The sequence below is a fragment of the Lactuca virosa genome, chromosome 4 (assembly GCF_052849685.1).
Source record: "Lactuca virosa cultivar CGN04683 chromosome 4, Lactuca_virosa_CGN04683_v6, whole genome shotgun sequence".
NCBI lineage: Eukaryota > Viridiplantae > Streptophyta > Magnoliopsida > Asterales > Asteraceae > Lactuca > Lactuca virosa.
In genome coordinates this window covers 522,845,268-522,856,284 of record NC_136429.1, presented here as the reverse complement: position 1 = coordinate 522,856,284, position 11,017 = coordinate 522,845,268, and the positions used below count along the sequence as shown (strand labels likewise).

Sequence of the window (11,017 nt, the reverse complement as noted above, 5' to 3'; positions counted from 1 at the left end):
TTCCGGGCTTCGGTCCGATGTCGGGAAAGCCCGATGCAATATATGCGATTATGTTATATGTTATGTGTTAAGTGTTCCGGGGTAAGCCCGATGCCGGGGCAAGCCCGATGTATATTAGTTTACATGCTATGTGACTATGTGTTCCGGGGTAAGCCCGATGCCGGGGCAAGCCCGATGTATGTTAGTTATTATGCCATGCATTATATGTTCAGGGGCAAGCCCGATGTATGCTAGTTTATATGTTATGATTATATGTTCCGGGCTTCGGTCCGATGTCGGGGCAAGCCCCATGCAGATCATGTGATTATGTTATATGTTTATGATATATGTTATGTTGTGTATGTGTCGGGGTAAGCCCGATGTCGGGGCAAGCCCGATGCCCGATGCGGTCGGATGCCGGGGTGAGCCCGATGTCAGGCAGGAGTCCGATGTCGGGTAAGCCGATGCCGAGATTCGTCCCGATGCAGTTGGGAGTAGTCCCAGAGTTATGTGATTGTTATATGTTATGTGTATGGTATATGGTAGTTTGGGGGAGCTCAGTAAGCTGCGTGCTTACGGTTTTCAGTTTTGGTTTCAGGTGCTTAAGTTTTCAAAAGAGGAGCTCGGGAAGATTGCAGTGCACACACCATTTGTTTAGCCTCGGATGATTATACTCTTATATATTTTGACATGAGACTTGATACATGACTTATGATTTTTTATGTGAAGAAGTTATTTATGGTTTTTATTATTAAATTAAAACGAAATTTTTAGACTGTATTTTTGGGATGTTACAAGTTGGTATCAGAGCCTTGGTTTGAGGGATTTAGGCACACTTCCGGGTGTGTCTGAACTCAAACTAAGGAATTGGTATAGAAATTTTCAAAAGGAAAATCAATTTTTGTAAGAAGGATTTTGAGGAAAGAAAAGTGTTTTAGAAAAAGCGAAACGAATTTTTAGAAAGAAAAGAACTTTGAAAAGAGAAAAGGGTGTGGTGCATGCAATCAGCCGAGCTCAAGTAAGTACTCCCAAATTACCCATACAAGTTCATGTTATGATATGATTATCAGCTTTATGAGAACTGCATGCTAGATTAGGACTAAGGATATAGGAAGGATGCCTTATGTGCCTATTATATGTGTATCAGCTTTATGAGAACTGCATGCTAGTTTAGGGCTAAGGATCTAGGAAGGATGCCTTATGTGCCTGTTATATGTGTACCAACTTATTGAGAACTGCATGCTAGTACAGATTAGTCAGTATGACAGCCAGAGTAGTATATGCTTGATTATGTGTACTTAATGCCCGAATGCTGCTTGCTTTGTGCTTTTAGGAGTTCTAGTTGTCTTTCACTAACTAGTAAACGAATATGTTAAGTTACATATTGCAAGGACTAAATAATTTCAGAAGGTTAGGTCTAGATCTATTTCGCAGCTCTTGTTTGAGTCCAACCGTTGTAGGGTAGGATCTCTCATTCGAAGAATTATCTAGTCTGAGTAATATGTAATAGTATTCGCGAGCTAGTTAGGGGAAGAAAGCAGGGACTTCTTATGCAGCTGATGACGGAGAGTGGGTTGGTGATTACCCTAGGGCAAGCCTAGGATGAGATTAGCATGAGATCAACAGTAGTAGTAGAAGGGACTTGGTGGAGTCGAGGCAGTACTTGAGGAAAGTACGGATAGATGTGGAAGGTAGTATGGGCCCGTACTACTGAAAGCAGAGGATCCGTACTCGAATCAAGGAAGGCTGAGATAAGACTAGGGAACTTGTAGTGTGTGAGATCCCTCGAGTTTTGATGAGTATTGTGATGTTAGTGATGGTATATTACCGAGTATAGTGACGCTACGTGGTAGACCGGATGGTAGTTCTGGTGTCAACGAGGGATCAGGCTCGGACTCTGTAGCCGGGCAGTTCGATGATTAGATGAGGGAGTTCATTCCATCTAAGGTTACGTGCAGTATCATTGGCCAGACTCCTGTGATCTTCAGTATGATCAAGGAGGGCATTATAGAGATTTGTGATGAGAGGCCGAGTGCATTCTGTACTGAGATAGCAGTCATGATAGGGACCCGTACGTTGATGTTTCGGGAATTTAGAGTTTGTGAGGCTTCAGATTGTCATGGGGGTAGGGACCCCATTGTTAGCAGCAGGTGGTTGGCAGATGTCATCAACACTTTTCGTACCAGACGTTGTCTCGAAAGGAGACAAGATCCAACTTACTTCCTGTCTCCTATAGGACAGAGCATGTGATTGATGAAAAGAGGTTAGCAGTGAGTTGGGTGATGTTGTAGTTGATGTTATGTCGTGGGATGACTTTTCGACCAAATAAAGGGGCAGAGTTTGCCCAGGCGATTGAGGCGCAACAGTTGGCACAAGAGTGGTCAGATCTCCACCAGACGACTGAGACTGTGGTAGAGATCACTGTCAAGTCTCGGGAAGGAGCTTATTTGGTGCCACAGTATGCATCAGATGAGGAAAATAAGAAGGTAAGGTAACAAGACATACTCCAAATGATAGCAGGGATATCGTGAGTAACTCGGGGTGCGAGACCCTCAATAAGATGACTTCTAGAGCACGAGAGTGAGATATTGACTTGGAGCACATTAGGAAAAGGGAACCATATCAGTTGTTATATAGAAGGGTCTCAGAAGGAGATCCGAGATTTCAGATCAGCATTTGAGAGGCCTGCAGGGCCAGAAACAGTGCATCAATGGCGGGAATGGGAGGTGCTAGAGACTCTGAGGAGGGAGAGACTTTTTGCAAAGTTCTCCAAATATGAGTTCTGGTTGCACGAGGTGCAATTTCTTGGGCACCTTGTAAATCAGAAGGGTATTCTAGTCGTTCCGGCCAAGATAGAGGCCGTGATGCAGTGGGAGATTCCGAGGTCTCCAATTGAGATTCGGAGCTTCCTGGGTCTAGCGGGTTATTACCGGAGATTTATTCGGGTTCTTGGAGGTGGTGTGATCTTTTGGACTGATTAGTATTGAAACACTAGCAATGGTAAACGTGGTTTTCAGCATATTGGGCATAGAATGGTAAGAAGGATTGAGAATCCTTCCATATTGTGTGATGTAAGACGTTAGTTAAATCAAAGTGGGGGAGAATCATCCAAGGATTCAGAAGTAGGAGCAGTTTTGAAACTGGGATAAGTTTCGCATCCTTGTCTGGAAGTAAGACAACCCAAGCGGCTGTATGGTTTGAGGATAGTGTGAGATGGAAGTTCGGAAAAACTTGCCAATAAGGAGATCGCGTTCCCGTAATGTTTGCTAGCAAGCCTTAGGGAATCAGGTTGGGGATTCCAGTCATGACATGAGTTCAGTTGACTGCGGGGCAAGCGCGTGTTCGATCCAGTATGGAAAGTGTCGTCAGTCTGCGAGTGTAGCCGTAGCATTCACTAGCAGCCAGATAGTGTTAGAATGTTGTAAGTCCGCGGGTGTAGTCGTAGCATTCACTAGCAGCCAGATAGTGTTAGAGTGTTGTAAGTCTGCGAGTGTAGCCGTAGCATTCACTAGCAGCCAGATAGTGTTAGAGTGTTGTAATTCTGCGGGTGTAGTCGTAGCATTCACTAGCAGCCAGATAGTATTAGAGTGTTGTAAGTCTGCGGGAGTAGCCGTAGCATTCACTAGCAGCCAGATAGTGATAGAGTGTTGTAAGTCTGTGGGTGTAGCCGTAGCATTCACTAGGTTGGTAGATAGCGTGAGTGCGTTGTTAGGACGCGGAAAGAACAGCAGTACCCACCAGTTCGGGTGTAGCAGTGAGGATATGGAAATCCAAAAAATTGGATTTCGGAATTATCCATACGCATTAGACCTGGTTAAGCCAGTGATAAGACTGTAGAAGCGTCACTACAGCTATGAGAGCAAGGAAGCAGTGGACTGCTTAAGGTCATTTATGACATAAGGCTACCAATGGTCATGTAGCAATCACTTTTAGCCTTGGGTTTGGTGACGTCAGGATTCAATGCATGGAACCAATCGGTTAGATCAGAAAATTGTTAGAGTCACAGTGGCATGATAACTAGTTGCAACGTGTTCCGGAGAAGGATTCGTTCAGAAGTCGTGTGAGACGACTAAGTGGGAGTCCTTTGGCTCCGCATCCGGGCCGGAACTCGGTATTTCAGATGATTGACGAATCAATTGAGACCAGGAAGGCCTAGATAGATTTTGGAAAGCAGCCATGTGGCAACATACTGCTTCAGGCAGTTCAGTGTTCGGACAGTTTCAGTGTTTGGGCAGTGTTAGTAATTGTGTTTAGGTTACAAGTACGGACAGAATGGCTGGTTGAAATGGATAGTGACAAGTCACTCACAGTGGAAATAGCTGAGCATTGGCCAAGTATAAGTGAATCACGGGGATAGTGGATTTGTGATTCTGTTTTTCTAGTGGGAGCCTTGAGTTATCAGGAGATTAGTAGGCAGCTGAGAGACAAGAGGACTGGATTCGGCAATAATGATCCAGTAAGAATGGTCTGTTAGGGATTCAGACCATCTCGAGACAGCAGAATTCAGATGAAGTAGATGTGATCTTGTTGCGAGGAATTAGTTCACTTGCGGATTTTAGGGCTTAGTGAAGACTGGTCACGACTACCCTGGGAAGGCTAGGGTGTGCCCAGGATGGTGACCATGTTACTTGAGTGGTTTGGTGCATAAGAAATGGTAAGGAATGATTTCGAGGACGAAATCTAATTTAAGTGGGGGAGAGTTGTAACACCCCATTTATTAATTAGATAAATAAATAAACTAATGAACAAATAGTAGCCCTAAAATAAATAATTAAATGTAAAATGATGGTCTCCCAGAGCTAATTGTCATAATTTTAGAAGTCGGGAATTAAAAGTGTAAGTCCTGGACCCCGTTTATAATTATTTATGAAGACAGGGGCTCCGTGGTAATTATAGGAACTTAGTTGAGAAGAATTTGTTAAGCAAGGGGCTGTTTTGTAGTTGATTTTATGTCGTGGGATGACTTTTCGACCAAATAAAGGGGCAGAGTTTGCCCAGGCGATTGAGGCGCAGCAGTTGGCACAAGAGTGGCCAGATCTCCACCAGACGACTGAGACTGTGGCAGAGATCACTGTCAAGTCTCGGGAAGGAGCTTATTTGGTGCCACAGTATGCAGCAGGTGAGGAAAAGAAGAAGGTAAGGTAACAAGACATACTCCAAACGATAGCAGGGAGATCGTGAGTAACTCGGGGTGCGAGACCCTCAATAAGATGACTTCTAGAGCACGAGAGTGAGATATTGACTTGGAGCACGTTAGGAAAAGGGAACCAGATCAGTTGTTATATAGAAGGGTCTCAAAAGGAGACCCAAGATTTCAGATCAGCTTTTGAGAGGCCAGCAGGGCCAGAAACAGTGCATCAATGGCAGGAATGGGAGAGTACAACATCATCTTGGTTTATTCCAGGACTAAGGAGCAGCACAAGGAGCACCTGAGGGAGGTGCTAGAGACTCTGAGGAAGGAGAGACTTTTTGTAAAGTTCTCCAAATGTGAGTTCTGGTTGCACGAGGTGCAATTTCTTGGGCACCTTGTCAATCAGAAGGGTATTCTAGTCGTTACGGCCAAGATAGAGGCCGTGATGCAGTGGGAGATTCTGAGGTCTCCAATTGAGATTCGGAGCTTCCTGGGTCTAGCGGGTTATTACCGGAGATTTATTCAGGTTCTTGGAGGTGGTGTGATCTTTTGGACTGATTAGTATTGAAACACTAGCAATGGTAAACGTGGTTTTCAGCAGATTGGGCATAGAATGGTAAGAAGGATTGAGAATCCTTCCAGTATTGTGTGATGTAAGACGTTAGTTGAATCAAAGTGGGGGAGAATCATCCAAGGATTCAGAAGTAGGAGCAATTTTGAAACTGGGATAAGTTTCGCATCCTTGTCTGGAAGGAAGACAACCCAAGCGGCTGTATGGTTTGAGGATAGTGTGAGATGGAAGTTCGGATAAACTTGCCAATAAGGAGATCGCGTTCTCGTAATGTTTGCTAGCAAGCCTTAGGGAATCAGGTTGGGGATTCCAGTCAGGACATGAGTTCAGCTGAGTGCGGGTCAAGCGTGTGTTCGATCCAGTATGGAAAGTGTCGTGAGTCTGCGAGTGTAGTCGTAGCATTCACTAGAAGCCAGATAGTGTTAGAATGTTGTAAGTCTGCGGGTGTAGCCGTAGCATTCACTATCAGTCAGATAGTGTTAGAGTGTTGTAAGTCTGCGAGTGTAGCCGTAGCATTCACTATCAGCCAGATAGTGTTAGAGTGTTGTAAGTCTGCGGGTGTAGCCGTAGCATTCACTAGCAGCCAGATAGTATTAGAGTGTTGTAAGTCTGCGGGAGTAGACGTAGCATTCACTAGCAGCCAGATAGTGATAGAGTGTTGTAAGTCTGGGGGTGTAGCCCTAGCATTCACTAGGTTGGTAGATAGCGTGAGTGCGTTGTTAGGACGCAGAAAGAACAGTAGTACCCCACCAGTTCGGGTGTAGCAGTGAGGATATGGAAATCCACGGATTGGATTTCGGAATTACCCATACGCATTAGACCTGGTTAAGTCAGTGATAAGACTGTAGAAGCGCCACTACAGCTATGAGAGCATGGAAGCAGTGGACTGCTTAAGGTCATTTATGACATAAGGCTACCAATGGTCATGTAGCAATCACTTTTAGCCTTGGGTTTGGTGACGTCAGGATTCGACGTATGGAACCAATATTTTAGATCAGAAAATTGTTAGAGTCACAGTGGCATGATAACTAGTTGCAACGTGTTCCAGAGAAGGATTCGTTCAGAAGTCGTGTGAGGCGACTAAGTGGGAGTCCTTTGGCTCCGCAGCCGGGCCGGAACTCGGTATTTCAGATGATTGACGAATCAATTGAGACCAGGAAGGCCTAGATAGATTTTGGAAAGCAGCCATGTGGCAACATACTGCTTCAGGCAGTTCAGTGTTCGGACAGTTTCAGTGTTTGGGCAGTGTTAGTAATTATGTTTAGGTTACAAGTACGGACAGAATGGCTGGTTAAAATGGATAGTGACAAGTCACTCACAGTGGAAATAGCTGAGCATTGGCCAAGTATAAGTGAATCACAGGGATAGTGGATTTGTGATTCTGTTTTTCTAGTGGGAGCCTCGAGTTATAAGGAGATTAGTAGGCAGCTGAGAGACAAGAGGACTGGATTCGGAAATAATGATCCAGTAAGAGTGGTCTGTAAGGGATTCAGACCATCTCGAGACAGCATAATTCAGATGAAGTAGATGTGATCTTGTTGCGTGGAATTAGTTCACCTGCGGATTTTAGGGCTTAGCGAAGACTGGTCAAGACTACCCTGGGAAGGCTAGGGTGTGCCCAGGATGGTGACCATGTTACTTGAGTGGTTTGGTGCATAAGAAATGGTAAGGAATGATTTCGAGGACGAAATCTAATTTAAGTGGGGGAGAGTTGTAACACCCCATTTATTAATTAGATAAATAACTAAATTAATGAACAAATAGTAGCCCTAAAATAAATAATTACATGTAAAATGATGGTCTCCCAGAGCTAATTGTCACAATTTTAGAAGTCGGGAATTAAAAGTGTAAGTCCTGGACCCCGTTTATAATTATTTATGAAGACAGGGGCACTGTGATAATTATAGGAACTTAATTGAGAAGAATTTGTCAAGCAAGGGGATGTTTTGTAAAATTCAGACTTAATTAGTAAAGGTTTTCATGGGCAGGGTTTAAATGGTAAATTTCGGACATTGGTTGAAGAGTTTCTCATGGGGAGGGACCAAACTCGTCTATTGTGCAAAGGTTTGATGGGAGCAGGACTTTAACCCGACATATTCCTTCCCTCATGTTGCATTGCTCAAGCGTAACCCTAGCCTCGTTTACAACCGCCACCATCTCCGGATCTCCCTTCTGTCGTTCGTCAAATCTCCAGCCACACACTTCCTTCCCGTTTCCGATCGAGCAAGACCACCAAGACCGACGACCGAGCTGAAAAATGTTGCTGCGAGATTCATGAGTGACCGGAATCGTTGGTAAGCCTATCTGCCACCTCTCCCTCTCCTCTCCTTCGTTGTTCTTGGTGAATCGACGTGATGTACGTCAGGTGCTGCCGCCAGCAGCCCTATGGTCGCCGTTTTGGGCCGCCGCCGATGTAGGTCTCCGTCTCTAGGGTTCCGGTCGTCGCCTGCCACCCGTAGTGGCTGATTTGGAGATGTCTCGGCCTTCATACCATGTTTTCGAGTGTGCACATGGGTTTGCTTGATTGGGAATCAAGAGAAACCGTCGACTGTCATCGCGAAACCACCACTGCCGCCTCTTCGGGGATTCTGCCGCTGCCAAACGCCACAGATTCGGGAATCTGTCATCCAGCAGCTAGGGTTTTATCAGCAGGACTTCAGCAGTGTGAGGTGAGTTTCCTTCCAGTAGGAATGGGTCTACGGCCACAATGCCGGCCCGTTTAAGTTGTAGAGTATGCCGGGGTGAGCCCGATGCTGGGATTAGCCCGATGCAATTTATATGTTTCCGGACTTTGGTCCGATGTCGGGGCGGTCCCGAGAAGTAGTTAAGTATGCCTGATGTCTTTGTGATTCATGCATGTATATATGTTATGTGTTATGTGTTCCGGGCTTCGGTCCGATGTCGGGCAAGCCCGATGCAGTATATGCGATTATGTTATATGTTATGTGTTAAGTGTTCCGGGGTAAGCCCGATGTCGGGGCAAGCCCGATGTATATTAGTTTACATGCTATGTGACTATGTGTTCTGGGGTAAGCCCGATGCCGGGGAAAGCCCGATGTATGTTAGTTATTATGCCATGAATTATATGTTCCGGGGCAAGCCCGATGTATGCTAGTTTATATGTTATGATTATATGTTTCGGGCTTCGGTCTGATGCCGGGGCAAGCCCGATGCAGATCATGTGATTATGTTATGTGTTTATGATATATGTTATGCTGTGTATGTGTCGGGGTAAGCCCGATGCCGGGGCAAGCCCGATGTCGGGGTGAGCCCGATGCCCGATGCGGTCGGATGCCTAGGTGAGTCCGATGTCGGGCAGGAGTCCGATGTCGGGTAAGTTGATGCTGGGATTCGTCCCGATGTAGTTGGGAGTAGTCCCAGAGTTATGTGATTGTTATATGTTATGTGTATGGTATATGGTAGTTTGGGGGAGCTCACTAAGCTTCGTGCTTACGGTTTTCAGTTTTGGTTTCAGGTGCTTAAGTTTTCAAAAGAGGAGCTCGGGAAGATTGTAGTTCACACACCATTTGTTTAGCCTGGGATGATTATACTCTAATATTTTTTGAGATGAGACTTGATACATGACTTATGATTCTTATGTGAAGAATTTATTTATGGTTTTTATTATTAAATTAAAACGAAATTTTTAGACTGTATTTTTGGGACGTTACATTCGTTTAGATCACTAAGGCTAAAAATCGTTTTATCGTAAATTCACTATTTATGTCACGCAGTGTCGTACCGGTTCTGTTGCGAAACTTCGACATGTCATAACTTTTTCGTTATAACTCGGATTTCGGCATTCTTTATATATCTGGAATCCTTGTCACGACCACTACAACTTCCTTCATAGATATTGGGTTTATCTAATATTTTATTTTAATGCTTATTTTTATCTTCAAATCACAACAATTAAGCATAAAACAAATAATACTCAAATAATACATTTTTATTATTTCAAAACGGGTTACAAAGGTTAATCTAGACTATTACATCATCATTAATGCCTAGCCTAGAAACACGGGCGTTACATTTTCTCATCCAATACAACATCCCAACGACATCCTTTGAACTTCACTTCTGCTTTATTATCACTGTTTCTACAAACTTGATATTCACCCAAGTTCTACATTAGAAAATAAAACAAGAACAAACTAATATCAGCAAAAATATATATGTTTGATGCAAAAACAATTATGTATGTATATAGTTCCTTAACTTGCCTTAGTGATTGTTTTGAGATACTTTTTTGCTTTTGGAACTAATGGTCTTTTCCATTTTTTCACCTTACTCCTTTTCTTGTCAAATCGTTCCATAAGCTTTTCTCTAATTGCATCAAAGAGATCAAACACCGGTTTATAACGTATGTCACCTACCCAAGAGTTAAAAGTTTATGAAATATTATTGGTAATGTAATCACACTTAACAAGTGTCACAAACTTACTTCTACTCCATATCTTTTTATGGTTCTCGTTCAAATATGAAATTGCATCTGCACATTTAGTAGCAATTCCATTTAACAATCTATCATGCTTACTAACAGAGTAGGTATTTGCAGCCTCCCATAACTTGGCCATGAAAAAGTCACCTCGAAAATGTTTTTTGAAGTTGCTACATAAATGTCTTATGCATTCTCGATGATCAATATTAGGATAAACATGTGTAATAGCTAATTCCAACCCCTCTTGCATGTCAGAGGAGATAACAAGACCATTTGGTGTACCAATCGCTTTTTGTAGTGACGTGAGAAACCAAGTCCATGATTTTGTATTCTCTGCCTCAAGCACACCATAGGCTTTTGGAAACATACCATTGTTACCGTTGATACTTGTGGCAGCAGCTAACACACCATTAAATTTCCCTTTCAAACTACAAGCATCAAGCCCAATGTAAGGACGACAACCAGCAAGAAACCCCTTAAAGCATGTTGTTAATGATATAAAAAAGCATAGGAACTGTTTCTTTTCACCCACTGTCTGCAAATCAATCTCCACCACACTTCCTGTGTTTTTCTTTTCAAGTTCTTGTTTGAAATTATATATATTTACATAAGAGTCATCCCACTTGTCATACATTTCGATATATGATGCGTGCAAATAGCTACACCTAATTTTACCTCCTAATCTACTAGCTATTCGACCTAGAACAGTGTACCCCGCGCAAATAGTATAGCACAAAAGTCGGGTATCGATCACAGGGAACGGTTTTAATTAATTAATCTATCTACTATGAAATTAACCTAAAATTCTAGCAAAGTAATGGTTTTTATCTAATTTTGAAAGTTTACATGAACTTAAATCCTTAACTAAATTCAATCAAATAATAAAAACACTTAT

At 43.2% G+C, this 11,017-nt stretch overlaps 1 protein-coding gene across 1 annotated transcript; it reads right to left on the bottom strand.

The window, feature by feature from the left end:
* Positions 1-9,708: 9,708 nt before the first annotated feature.
* On the bottom strand, positions 9,709-10,756 carry LOC145107114 (uncharacterized). The gene is made up of 3 exons (XM_079043982.1): positions 10,126-10,756; positions 9,905-10,053; positions 9,709-9,807 (listed from the first exon to the last, which is right to left on the bottom strand). The coding sequence occupies exons 1-3, from the start codon at positions 10,754-10,756 to the stop codon at positions 9,709-9,711; spliced, it is 879 nt and encodes a 292-aa protein (XP_078900108.1).
* Positions 10,757-11,017: the final 261 nt, after the last annotated feature.

What these genes read in the sequence shown, in the direction of transcription:
- LOC145107114 (XM_079043982.1), bottom strand. Translation starts at nt 10,756, where the DNA reads ATGTATGACAAGTGGGATGACTCTTATGTAAATATATATAATTTCAAA. An exon ending in TAAAAAGATATGGAGTAGAA is followed by an intron (nt 10,054 to 10,125) that starts GTAAGTTTGTGA and finishes ACTCTTGGGTAG; the next exon opens with GTGACATACGTTATAAACCG. An exon ending in ATCTCAAAACAATCACTAAG is followed by an intron (nt 9,808 to 9,904) that starts GCAAGTTAAGGA and finishes TTTCTAATGTAG; the next exon opens with AACTTGGGTGAATATCAAGT.